The sequence below is a fragment of the Schistocerca gregaria genome, chromosome 2 (assembly GCF_023897955.1).
Source record: "Schistocerca gregaria isolate iqSchGreg1 chromosome 2, iqSchGreg1.2, whole genome shotgun sequence".
NCBI classification, from domain to species: Eukaryota; Metazoa; Arthropoda; class Insecta; order Orthoptera; family Acrididae; genus Schistocerca; species Schistocerca gregaria.
This window is the reverse complement of record NC_064921.1, coordinates 763,128,574-763,142,683: the sequence shown is the minus strand read 5'-3', so window position 1 is coordinate 763,142,683 and position 14,110 is coordinate 763,128,574. Positions and strand designations below refer to the sequence as shown.

General features: G+C 45.2%; 1 protein-coding gene across 1 annotated transcript in view; it reads right to left on the bottom strand.

Moving 5' to 3' along the window:
• LOC126334985 (ATP-binding cassette sub-family C member 4-like) overlaps positions 1–14,110 on the bottom strand; it is a 378,851-nt gene that overhangs the window by 23,872 nt on the left and 340,869 nt on the right. The window contains exons 19-21 of the mRNA XM_049997794.1: positions 8,409–8,579; positions 5,661–5,788; positions 3,890–4,135 (exon numbers count right to left, since the gene is read on the bottom strand). Coding sequence (XP_049853751.1) covers positions 3,890–4,135; positions 5,661–5,788; positions 8,409–8,579 — 545 coding nt within the window. The remainder of the gene's footprint in view (positions 1–3,889; positions 4,136–5,660; positions 5,789–8,408; positions 8,580–14,110) is intronic.

The window sequence follows — 14,110 nt, the reverse complement described above, 5'->3', positions numbered from 1 at the left end:
AATTCATTAATCATTATGCAAATTGGTACCGTTTTCTCATGTTGCTACTTTGTTGCAGAACAGTTTTAAAGAGCATACAACGCTTTCTAACAGATCATTCATATACACTGAAAACAGTAATGATCCTATCACACGTCTTTGGTGTACTCGTACTCCGGAAATTGTCTTTACATCTGTCGACTTTCATCCATTAAGAGCAGCGTGTTGAGTTCTATCTACAAGGAAGCCTTTAATTCAGTTGCAGATCTGCTCCGATACTCGACAAGCTCGTACTCTTTCACTAAATGGCAGTGCGGAATGGTGTAAAGTGCCTTGCTGAAAAGGAACAGGACATCAACCGGAGTGCCGTTGTCTATGTTGTCTACGGCGCTATGGACCTCGTAGAGGAACAGAGCGAGCTGATTTTTGCAAGATCTCTGTTTGCGGAATCCATGTTGATTTTTGTAGAGGAGATGTTCGTTCTCCAAAAACATCATAATATGACCTGCAGACAACTTCATTCTGTTGCAGGTACAGTCATGCGATCTACCCATCTAATCTTCAACATTCTACTGCCACACAAGCTTCCATGCTCCTCTAGTCGGAACTGCTTATCGTCAGGTTTGACTTTCGTTCAAGGTTAACCCCAAACAGATACCTTTAGAACAGAGTCCTTAACACTTACTTTTACATTAGATTTTAAGAAATGGCTCTTGCCATTGTCAGTCTGCATTTTATATCCTCCCTGCTTCGGCCATCAGCGGTTATTTTGCTATCGAATAATAAACCTCATGATATTCTTTTGTAAAATACCTTTATGAACTGTTGGACAACTTAAGTGTCTCATTTCGTAGTCTAAATGCTTAAGCATCGTGGCGTTAATAACTTAGAGATTTTCGCCAGGATCGCAATTTCCGTTAAAGAGTTGGAGAGAGACTACATGCAAAGGGGTACGCCTGCAAGGTGCAGCGGACAGTAAGAGTCGCTACAGACTGGCAAACTAACATTACAGAACAATTGCTCCAGAATTTGTTGCAAAAAGCTGTTCGAAATTAAGGTCAAAATTATGAGAATAAATAGTTCGTCTGCGCAACAACGGGAAAATACATTATACAGTTAGTAGTAGAGGGTAGGGCAAAAAAAAAAGCGGCAAATAAGGGCAAATAAAAGCGGCCCAGATGAGAGGCTAAATTCGGCGCGTTACATTACCAACAGGTAGAAAATTGTACCAGCATTCTCGGAGGAGGAAAAGACGCACAGTGCCTTCCAAAAAGATGAAGGAACTGCCCGTACAGCTGGCCGAACCTTGGAGTACATTTACACTATCTTCACGCCTGATAAGAGTTGTTAGCAGAAGTCAGTATGGCCAACTAGGTCACCTAAAGTATCAATGTGTGATTACTTTGCTTGGGGAACCCTGAAGTATCGCAGCAACCCTCATAGTCTTGAAGAACTGTAGCGGAACATTTCGAGTGATATTTCAGCAATTCCAAAAGTCCAGCTTCTATCCTCCTTCAGCAACTTGCTGACCAGCGTCCAAAAGTGCCAAGAGATGAATGGTGGTCACTTGCAACATTTGCTACAGACAGGTTAGTACTGTAGTTCCTTTCCTCTGCTCTGTTTCTTTGTACCCTGGAACACTGTTCTTTGGGCCATTTTTATGTTCCCCACCCTGTATAAAGTGCCTACACAGTTAATCAGTATTCATACAGTGTCATAACTGCGTTCCATCTTTCTCTATGGAATGCAATCTACATACTCACATCGTGAAGTGTGGCCTTTTTCAAATACTCACTTGCCATGGGCTACCAGCTACGGAAAATATGACCAAGATTCATTTGACAGGCGTGACAATGAAATAACACTTCTGTTGTGGATTCTAGAATCAGCTGATTGTAGGATAACATATACCTGTTGTGAACTGTATTACTCTGGTCCAGAAACACATTGGGAATATTAGCACCCCTCTGTTTTTGCCAAAATGCTTTGATCCTAAAGTGAGTTAATCTCTATTACAGGTAAAAGATGGTCCACATGTTATTAAATTTGTGTTCATATTCTTTTGTAAAATACCTTTATGGATTGCTGGACAATCACCTACTTTTTCTCACATGATATACTGAGAACTGTGGATGAAGGGCAACAGACAGGATCGATATTCCAGAATGAGATTTTCACTCTGCAGCGGAGTGTGCGCTGATATGAAACTTCCTGGCAGATTAAAACTGTGTGCCCGACCGAGACTCGAACTCGGGACAAGGCAAAGGTCCCGAGTTCGAGTCTCGGTCGGGCACACAGTTTTAATCTGCCAGGAAGTTTCAGGATCGATATTTCTAGATTTCCGGAAAGTATTTGACATGGTGCCCCACTGGAGGCTGTTAACGGAGGTAAGAACATAATGAATAAGTTGACAGATATGTGAGTTGCTCGAAGACTTCTTAAGTAATAGAACCCAGTGTGTTGTCCTCGACAAGGAGTGTTCGTCAGAGACAAGGGTATCGTCAGGACTGCCCCAGGAAAGTGTGATAGTACCACTGTTGTTGTCTCTATATATGATTTTGCAGACATTGTGGGCAGCAATCTGCGGTTGTTTGGTGATGATGCCGTGGTGTACAGGCAGGTGTCGAAGTTGAGCGACTGTATGAAGATACAAGACGACTTAAACAAAATTTCCAGTTGGTGTGATGAGTGGCAGTTAGCCCTAAATGTGGAAAAACGTAAGTTAATGCGGATGAGAAGGAATATCAAGCCTGTAATGTTCTGATACAGCATTACTAATGTCCTGCTTGACACAGTCAAGTCATTTCAATATCTGGGCGTAACGTTGCCGAGCGATATGAAATGGAACGAGCATGTGAGAACTGTGGTAGGGACGGCGAATGGTCGAGTTCGGTTTATTGGGAGAATTTTGGGAAAGACTGGTTCTCCTGTAACGGAGACCGCATATAAGGCGCTGGTTCGATCTTTTCTTGAGTGCTGCTCCAGTGTTTGGGATCCGTACCAGGTCGGATTGAGGGAAGACATCGAATCAATTTAGAGACAGATTGCTAGTTTTGTTACTGGTGGGTTCGAGCAACACTCAAGTGTTACGGAGATGCTTCGGGAACTCAAATGGGGTCCCTGGAGGGAAGTCGATGTTCTTTTCGAGGAATGCTATTGAGAAAATTTAGAGAACCGGCATTTGAAGCTGACTGCCGGACGATTCTATTGCCACCAACCTACATTGCCCGTAAGGACCACGAAGATAAGATATGAGAAATTAGGGCGGATACGGAGGCATGTAGATAGTCGCTTTTCCCTTACCCTATTTGTTGACTGGGTCAGGAAAGGAAATGACGAGTAGTGGTACAGGGTACCTTCCGCCATTCACCGTACGATGGTTCAAAATGGTTCAAATGGCTCTGAGCACTATGGGACTTAACATCTGAGGTCATCAGTCCCCTAGAACTTAGAACTACTTAAACCTAACTAACCTAAGGACATCATACACATCCATGCCCGAGGCAGGGTTCGAACCTGCGGCCCTAGCAGTCACGCGGTTCCGGACTGAAGTGCCTACAACCGCTCGGCCACCAGCGGCACCGTACGATGGCTTGTGAAGTTGGTGGGTGGGTGTATTTGGGGGAAGAGGCCAAACGTCGAGGTCATCGGTCTCATCGGATTAGGGAAGGATTGGGAAGGAAGTCGGCCGAGTGCTGTTAAAGGAACCATCCCGGCATTTGCCTGAAACGATTTAGGGAAATCCCGGAAAACGTAAATCAGGATGGCCGGACGCGGGTTTGTGAAGTAACTATGTAGATGTGCATGGACCAAGGAAGTGAGAGTCATAGCTTCATTATGGGAACTGCTTCGCGCGTATTTGTAGGGAGGGGGAACAAAAGGCAAAGAAGTGGTGAGAGGTGCTACTTGCCTCCTCGAGCGCCTCCCAGAGCTTGGCGTCGTCGAACTCCTGGAAGGGGTCGAGGTTGAACCTCATGGAGGCGGAGAAGAGCACGGGCTCCTGCGGGATGATGGAGATGTGGCGGCGCAGGTCGTGCAGCCCGATGGTCTGCGTGTCGATGTCGTCGAGCAGCACGGCGCCGTCGACCGGCGCCAGCCGGAACAGCGCCGAGATGAGCGACGACTTACCGGCTCCCGTGCGACCCACGATGCCCACCTGCGGGCACCACCAGCCCTGCGTGTGTACCGGCACTCGGCGGCGGCGCGCTGCCACAACGTGCGCCACACCCATCCAGGCCTCACTAATATTTGTCTCGGCTTTCAACCTCTTGTCAGCGTGTTTGCTCAAAAAAATATTTATTTTTGGGTGGGGTTTTCCTTGAATAAACACACTTTTTGTTTTTCCACTCAGACATATTTCACTGAAGTAACACCATAATCAGTAGCTTTTTTACTTTCTTTCTATCAAATAATAGGAAAATTTGTCTTCACTATCCGTATTTACGTAATTTTCAGTTGTTAACAAAGTGTTCACAAATTTGAGAACCAAGACACGTTTTCCTGGTGTTACAGCATCAGCAGTAGGGTTTTTTCCCCTTCTATTAAATAACAGACGCGTTTGTCATTACTACCTGTGCTTATATAATTTCGACTTGTTAGGAAATTACTCACAAAGTCTAAAATAGTCTAGATCTTTTTATACCTCGTAACCACTTGCTGTGAATTTTGTGGCTTTCTGTGTTTTGCGTGACAGTTGTTTTCCTTTCACGGTCTGTCAAGTGCAGCCATGGAGAACTTAATGTAGAAAGTTATTTATCTCGAAAATGTATGGCTAACATGATTTTATTCAATGTGGAAGAGGGTGTGTGTGTGTGTGTGTGTGTGTGTGTGTGTGTGTGTGTGTGCGTAAGTGTGTGCAACATCTTTCCATACTTTTCCTGGTTTTGTCATTATGTTCATTGTGAAAAACTCCACTCTCTAAACTTTAATTGTCACTTTCTCAAAACTACGAAACGAGCAGCGGAGCAGTTGAATGTGTTATGAGGGAGGGGGTGGAAATTGTCGAAAGCTTGAGATTTTGCCCGAAGTGAAGTGACTTTTAATCTTTGACACTGTCTCTGAGTTTGTGTGTGTGTGTGTGTGTGTGTGTGTGTGTGTGTGTGTGTGTGTGTTTGTGTGTCTGCGTGTGTGATTATAGGTTCGTCGTCTCACAGTTTTTGAGGGCAGAGTTCCCTTATTCGTTTATCAGAAATTATGAACGAATACATATCTCTCTGCGACAGAACTCTGGCCTGAAAGAACTCTCACACGACACTAATCCACACGCACGCACACACACACATACACACACACTCACTCACACACACAGCAGCAGCAGCAGCGCTCGCGCGAGATCTTGCACGTAACTTCAGTGAAACATGTCTGGGTAAAAACAGAAAGAATTGTTTCCTCAAGGTAGATTCGATCCAAAAACAAAGTCTTGCAAAATTTGTTTCAAGATACTGTACACGAACTTTTTACGGGCTGTATGAGGCCAGCACGACTGTTAGTTTCCCCAGACGAAGCCGATGGTGGGAACTGTAAAAAGCTTGAGGTTTCATCGGTATTGAAGCGACGAGAAACGGCAGAATGCTTTATTTAAGAACGTGGCCTAATGCAAGCGACACAATTCGCGTTCACTCGATATCGTGTCCAGCAGTGTAGCTTGCCGGCGAGTGCCGCTGCTGAACACTGGCGCTCACCTTGTGCGTGGGCGCTATGGAGAAGTTGACCGCCTTGAGGACGGGCGGGACGTCCGCGCCGTACCGCAGCGTCACGTCCTGGAAGACGACGGCGCCGGAGCTGGGCCAGCCCTTCGGCGGCTTCTTGCCTGCAACACACCACGCCGCACCACGTCTCACTACTCAGCCTATTCCCAACCCCAGCACCACCTCAGGCTCTCATTTCTTGTAATCTGGAAGCTTAGGCACTGCCGCACGTTGGCGCTAAAGCAATAGCGATTGTTCCATCAACTGTTTGAAACCAGACCATTAGTGACCACTTATCAAATATAACACACAAGGTCTGTTAAAAAAAAAATTCCGGAAAATTCGTAATTGCGTGCCAGTGCCATGTCGGAGCGAAATGCGGTTGACATCCCTGCACACACCGATGTCTAATGTGTAACTGCCGGAAGTTTCATTGTTGTACATCCATTAGTTATTGTTTGGTGCTGTATTGAGTAGAACGTTGTTTAACACAGTTTTCGGATTTCGAGATGGCAGAGTTAGAGGAGCAACGTGTCTGCATTAAATTTTGCGTCAGACTCAAGAAAATCTTTATAGAGGGACACCAAACGATGCAGAAAGCCTACGGTGATGAGTGCTTAAGCCGTACTCAGTGCTAATGCTTCACACGGTTTAAAAGTAGCCGGACGGATGTTAAGGCCGACCCTCCTTCTGGACGCCCTTCAACGTCTACCGACGACGCCCTTCCCAGGAGCGTAAACGAAATTGTGAGCAACAATCGAAGAGTGACTGTCGGAGAGACTGAAAAAGAATGTAACATTTCAGTTGGGTCGTGTCACGAAATCCTCACACAGCGTCTTTAAATGCATCGTGTTGCCGCTAAGTTTGTCCCACAACTCATTAGTCAAGACCAGAAAGATCTTCGCCTCGCAATATATGAAGAGCTTTTGGATCGCGCAAATGAGAACGAGATGTTCCTTAAGAGAATCATAACTAGTGATGAGACATGGGTCTACGAATATGATGTTGGGACCAAGGTTCAATCTTCACAATGGACTGGAGAAGGTTCTCCAAGACAAAAAAAGCTCGCCAGGCAGGTCAAATGTCGAAGCCATGCTGATAGGGTTCTTATTTCATCTAGAATTCGCGCCACAGGGACTAACTGTTAATCGATGGTAGTGTCGTGACGCTTTGAGACGCCTATGAGAAAATTTGAGAAGAAAACGGTCTAAAATGTGGTGAGACAATTCATGGCTCTTGCATCTCGATAACGCACCCGCACATTCATCCCTGTTGGTGCGTGACTATTGCACAAAAAATCGAAATCACTGTGCTGCCTCATCCTCCATACTCTCCAGATCTGGCTCCTGCGGACTTTTTTATTCCAAAAATTGAAAACTCCGTTGGAAGAACGAACGATAGACGAAATAAAAGAATATTCCCAAACGGTGCTTCGTGCTGCGATCCAGCGAGAGGCGTACGAAGACTGCTTCCGGAAGTGGAAATGCGCTGGGAGTAGTGTACCACTTGTGGAGGAGGATATTTCGAAGGAGACCGTGCACGATAAGTAAAAGGTAAGCCTAGAAAAATTTTGTGACAAAGTTACGGAAATTTTTGAACAGACCTCGTACATTATGAGGAAAGAAAGGAAGTGGAGAGAGACTGCATCTCTGTATGGGCGCGAACTGCACCTGCAACGACTGAAATCGAGGAAGAGTTTCCTTAAAATATCGACGACACTTACAGCCATTTTTCAAAAAACTAGGTTACAACTACGGAGACCAAAGATCTATCTTCCACCTGGCTGGTAAATAGTTTCAGGAACTGTACCCCCGGCTATGATGAAAATGGACAAGTTGGAAGTCCCTGAACAGACTCAGACCTGAAGTTAACTGTCAAAGATTAATTTGGCAAGATGGGACTACGCTGATCAAATGTCGCCTCACTAATTTCCAAAATTGGTCAGTTCTTTTTTTTCTGAACGTGTAATATTGGGATTGAGGGAACACAAAAATGTTAATCTTTCATTTTCCAGATAAGTGTTAAATGTATTTTAGCCATGAAAAAGCTATATGTGTCATTACACTTCAGTGACAGAATAATTGCTTCAATTTCTTTTTTATTTATGTTTCTATTATTTCATTTTGATCATTGTTCGTTGCATTTGTTCGCAGTGGACGTCCTATCACATCCATTCAAGTTCGTCGTTGACCCATTCACTCAGTTTTTATATTACGGAGGGCACATAACACTGTGACCGAACACGCTGAGCTAGCTTAGAAACTAACATCTGACTCGGTGCAGTGTAAGTGCGTTTTGTAAGATATCTGTGTACCAAATGTAGTAAGAGAACTACTGATTACAGTTCTTTTAAACATCTGGCGCGTCTTTTTGTAAATATAAGCAACTATCAAAACCGACGTTTCGACCGTCTTTGTTGTGATCGTCTTCTGAGAGATTAAACAGTTTAGTCTACATGAAGCAAAGGCGATCGAAACGTCAGTTTTGATTGATACTTCAAGTTACAAAATTATATATTTTGATGCCCAAAATGTCTTTATGCTAGTTAGCATTTATGGTGGAACACAACGGGCACTCGTAAGAGCGTTAGTTTTTAAGTTTAGCCACTATGAAGGAGAAATGATCATTAAAATATAATTTTTCTCTAATCTGTTAGATATCTTTATTTTCCGATTTGAGGGATGTTACCCCAGATGGACCACTCTGGTGGCGAAGCAGCGAGGCGAGAACAGTAAGCCTTACCTGGTTCGGACTCGAGGGAGGGCTCCATGTCGAGCCTGGTGTACTCGAGCACGCGCTCCACGGACGTGGCCTGGCTCACCGACTCGTTCAGCTGCAGGATTCCGTACTGCAGCATATCCGTCACGAACAGCGATTGCGTGATGGCCAGGCCCACGCTCGAACCCTTGGAACCTGCGCAGTACGCACCGTGTCAAAAGCAGCCACTAAAATGACATGAAAGTGACTCCGCTACCATAATCATATGATAGCGGAACAAACACTGGAAGCAGTTACTTCTGTAAAATATCTGGGAATATGCGTACGGAATGATTTGAAGTGGAATGATCATATAAAATTAATTGTTGGTAAGGCGGGTTGACGGAGGAGATAGAGAAGATCCAAAGAAGAGCGGCGAGTTTCGTCACAGGCTTATTTGGTAAACGTGATAGCGTTACGGAGATGTTTAGCAAACTCAAGTGGCAGACTGTGCTAGAGAGACGCTCTGCATCGCGGTGTAGCTTGCTGTCCAGGTTTCGAGAGGGTGCGTTTCTGGATGAGGTATCGAATATGTTGCTTCCCCCTACTTATACCCCCCGAGGAGATCACGAATGTAAAATTAGAGAGATTCGAGCGCGCACGGAGTCTTTCCGGCAGTCGTTCTTCCCGCGAACCATACGCGAGTGGAACAGGAAAAGGAGGTAATGACAGTGTCACGTAAAGTGCCCTCCGCCACACACCGTTGGTTGGCTTGCGGAGTATAAATGTAGATGCAGATGTAGAATCTCATTAATTAATACACTGAAAAGCCGAAGAAACTGGTACACCTGCCTAATATCGTGTAGGGCTCCGCGGGCAGTCAGAAGTGCCGCAACACGATGTGGAATAGATTCGACTAGTGTCTGAAGTAGTACTGGAGGGAACTGGCACTATGAATCCTGCAGGACTGTCCATAAACCCGTAAGAGTACCAGGGATGGAGATCTCTTCTAAACAGCACGTTGCAAGGCATCCAAGATATGCTCCATAGTGTTCAGGTCTGCGGAGTATGGTGGACAGCGGAGATGTTTAAACTCAGAAGAGTGTTCCTGGAGCCATTCTGTAGGAATTATGGACGTGTGGAGCGTCGCGTTGTCCTCCTGGAATTGCCCCAGTCCGTCGGAATGCATAATGGGCATGAATGGATGAAGGTGATCAGACAGGATGCTTACGTGCGTGGCACCTGTCAGCTTCAAATGCCAGTTCTCTCAATATTGTTTTGCGAAAAGAACGCCGTGTTCCCTCCATCGATTTCCATTTGTTTTTCCGAAGCCTCTCCGTAATACTTGCATGTTGTTCGAGCATGCCGGGAACAAATCTGACAGACATCTCCGAATTGGTTCGGAGTCTTCCTTTAATCCGACCATCAGGTCATCTGTAAAAGAGAGAGCGTGTAGAACACTAGTGCGACCAATTCCTGAGTACTGCTCTAGTGTTTTGGATCCGCAATAGCGGTCTTCTTTACAAATTAACCACACTTTCCTAAAATTGTCCTAATAAACCGAACTTGTCAATTCGCCTTTCCTACCACAGTCCTCACCTGCCCGTTCCACTTCATATTCCTTTGCAACGCTGCGCCCAGATATTTCAAACACTTGAGTGTGTCAAGCAGCCCTCCCGCCGAAGGTTTGAGTCCTCCCTCGGGCATAGGCTTGTGTGTTGTTCTCAGAATAAGTTAGTGTAAGTCTAGTGACCGATGACCTCAGCAGTTTGGTCCCTCAGGAATTCACACATATTTGAACATTTGTGTCAAGCAGGTCACTGCTAATGCTGTATCGAAACATTACGTGTTTATTTTTCCTACTCATCTCCATTAACTTACAATGTTCTACATTTAAAGCTAGATGCCGTCGCTCAGCCCGGCCTCGCATGCGTGGTGGTCGGCCTTAGCCTCACGTCGCGGCCGGAGGAGGTTCATGGCGTTATCTACGGCTGAAGACGTCGCGCCATTCAATAGTTCTTGCCTGCAGCTCCCTCTATGGCCACAAGGTATCACGGGAGCACAGACCTGACGCCACGGCCACTCGATCTTGCTCGATAGCTGTATTAATATCGAAGTGTTATTGTATAGATCTTATATGACAACCTTGGGCTTACAACTTAGTTACGATTTGGATTCCACTGTGGACTTGTGAATTTTATTGTGAACTTAATTACGTAGCTACTTGCTATGAGAGCAATACACGGTGCCTGCTTTAGTGTGGAGAATAAAGATAACTAATCATCCTGATCCCTGGCGGCTTACTTCGAGACTAATCATCAGATCGTGCGTCTCGCCTCGGTCACGTCCTGCTACCAATTCCAAATTAGGTTTTTCACTCCAGGCAGACATAAAAAGAGTCGTATCTAGACACGCCCTACACCATTACAGAGCCTCCGCCAGCTTGAACAGTCCCCTGTTGACATGTAGGGCCCATGGATTCATGTGGTTGTCTCCACATCCGTACACGTCCATCCGCTCGATACAATCTGAACCGAGACTCGTCCGACCAGGCAACATGTTTCCAGTCATCAACAGTCCAGTGTCTGTGTCGACGGGCCCAGGCGAGATGCAAAGCTTTGTGTCATGCGGTCATCAAGAGTATACAAGTGGGCCTTAGGCTCAGGAAGCCCACATTGATTATGTTTAGTTGAACGGTTCGCACGCTAACACTTGTTGATGGCCCAGCATTGAAATCCGCAGCAATTTTCGGAAGGATTGCACTTCTGTCACGTTGAACGATTCTCTTCAGTCGTCGTTGGCCCCGTTCTTGCACGATCTTTTTTCGGTCGCAGCGATATCGGAGATTTGATGCTTTACCGGATTGCTGATATTCACGGCACACTCGTGAAATGATCGTACGGTAAAATCTCCACTTCATCGATAGCTCGGAGATGCTGCGCCCCAGCGCTCGAGCGCCGACTATAACACCACGTCCAAACTCATTGTAGCAGCAGTAACCGATTTACAACTGCGCCAGACATTTGTTATCTTATATAGGTGTTGCCGATCGCAGCGCCGTATTCTGCCTGTTTATATATCGCTGTATTCGAGTCCACGTGCCTATACCAGTTTCTTTGGCGCTTCAGTGCATGTACTTGAAATAAAAAGAAACATAAAAAGAGCATTGATACACAGTACTCACTAGATTCCAACTTAAGAAAGGGAAATGTCTCCAGAAGGGCCAGTGCAAATTAAAGAAATAGTCATACGGAACAAGATTTGACATATGCCTATTCCTGAGCATTCACATTCACTTTATCAGCACCACGATAAAACGTAGTAAAAAAGCTATAATTTTGCGGTGAAAGAACATGGAGTGTGTAAATTTTGGTAAAATATTTTTATACAGATACAGATGGTAGAGATAACAGTCCAGTACACACACACTCTCTCTCTCTCTCTCTTTCTCTCTCTCTCTCTCTCTCTCTCCCTCTCTCTCTCTCACACACACACACACACACACACACACACACACACACACACACACACACACACTCATACACACATATATGTACATGATGTATCTTCGCCTGACGTTTGTCACAAGCACTTTAGAACATCCTGCATATATATACACTGAACTGTGAGGTATCACCAACAAAGTCATGTTTTATCAATGAAGAAAAAAGAAACAAACAGGTTCAGATATAGAGGGGAAACATGACGCTAAGAATCGCACGAAATGAATATTGGTTAACGTGTATGACAACATATCTCCAACGCGCCACGTATAGGCGCAATCGCAAGCAGTACCATCGACGAGAACTATACGCGATGTTTCGAAGTAACAATAAAGAATCGAATAATGAATCAAGAAACAAGAGAGAATGGAGATTGTAATTGATATTACAGAGACAACGTAAATAAAACAGATCAAATGGTTTGTGAGTTTTAAGATCATCTCTAAGGAAGAGACGACCCTAGAGGATAACTAAACCGACACCTCTAGAAGGAAATAAATGAGCATGAGGTGGACGGAACTGGCGTAGGGAAGCTCAGGAAGACATCGAAGCCCGAGGAGTTATGCAGGGTGATTGGGGAGACTGACAAGACTAGCCACTGAGATGCGGGAGACGGCGTCAGCTGCAGCAAACACACAGAAGCATCATCTGACCCCAAATGAAAGAACACGCTTTGAAATTTTAACCTAGAAATTTGACTCCGTACACTTTCTAATTTGATCGATGTATCTACATCTACATCTACATTTATACTCCGAAAGCCACCCAACAGTGTTTGGCGGAGGGCACGTTACGTGCCACTGTCATTACCTCCCTTTTCTGTTCCAGTCGCGTATGGTTCGAGGGAAGAACGACTGTCTGAAAGCCTCCGTGCGCGCTCGAATCTCTCTAATTTTACATTCGTGATCGCCTCGAGAGGTATAAGTAGGGGGAAGCAATATATTCGATACCTCATCCAGAAACGCACCCTCTCGAAACCTGGCGAGGAAGCTACACCGCGATGCATTTCAGGACACACGTTCATAGGACATTTTTTCCTCCATTTCTAGTCAGGAATCCGTCCCTGCAGTTTGGCGGTTTTATTAATGATACTGATGTAATGTTTTTCAGTGGACCGTCGTCAGTCCCCAACAGGAATGCCTGTACTTACACCCTTTACACTCGATTATGTGTATGGCGTAAGTGCAGATATTGCTGTTGGTGACTGGTTACGGTGTACGAACAACGTTACATGAGTATTTACGTCATTTTAAGATAAATAATAATTATAGCTGTTACAAGCAGTATGATTTTAGGTTGCATAGTATCTCCAAGTACATGTGGCTAGAGCACACATTAGTGGTTATTTAACCCTGGGCAGCAGGTCAGATGTTGCATGTGCACGTGTGGACGCAAAACGGGTAGTCTGTACAGACGTAGCCCACTTACTGGTGCAGCTACGACCGTACAAAAAACATTCGATAGTAAGTTATGTGATGTGTTTGTGGAAAGATTGTTCGACGCAGAGAATAAATGGTTCAAATGGCTCTGAGCACTATGGGACTTAGCTTCTGAGGTCATCAGTCCCCTAGAACTTAGAACTGCTTAAGCCTAACTAACCTAAGGACATCACACACATCCATGCCCGAGGCAGGATTCGAAACTGTGAACATAGCAGTCGCGCGGCTCCAGACTGAACCGCCTAGAACCGCTCGGCCACTCCGGGCGGCCGCAGAAAATAAACCACCAACACGCTGATGTGTGTACATATTAAGGTACCACATACAAAAAATCTGCACTTACACCTATTACACCTTATATATCCCAATATGAGACAAGATAGGCTGTGGCCTGGTGAAAAAATGTTTGGCGTTGTCTATGGAACCGTGATTGTACCCAGGTATGTACAGCTGGTCTTCGTCCGAAGCAAAACGACGGACACGAATGTCTTTCTTCAGGGCTCCAAAAGTATGAAATCACATGGGGAGAAATCGGGACTGTATCTACATGTACATCTACATCTACATTTATACTCCACAAGCCACCCAACGGTGTGTGGCGGAGGGCACTTTACGTGCCACTGTCATTACCTCCCTTTTCTGTTCCAGTCGCGGGAAGAACGACTGTCGGAAGGCCTCCGTACGCACTCGAATCTCTCTAATTTTACATTCGTGATCTCCTCGGGAGGTGTAAGTAGGGGGAAGCAATATATTCGATACCTCATCCAGAAACGCACCCTCTCTAAACCTGGAGAGCAAGCAAGCT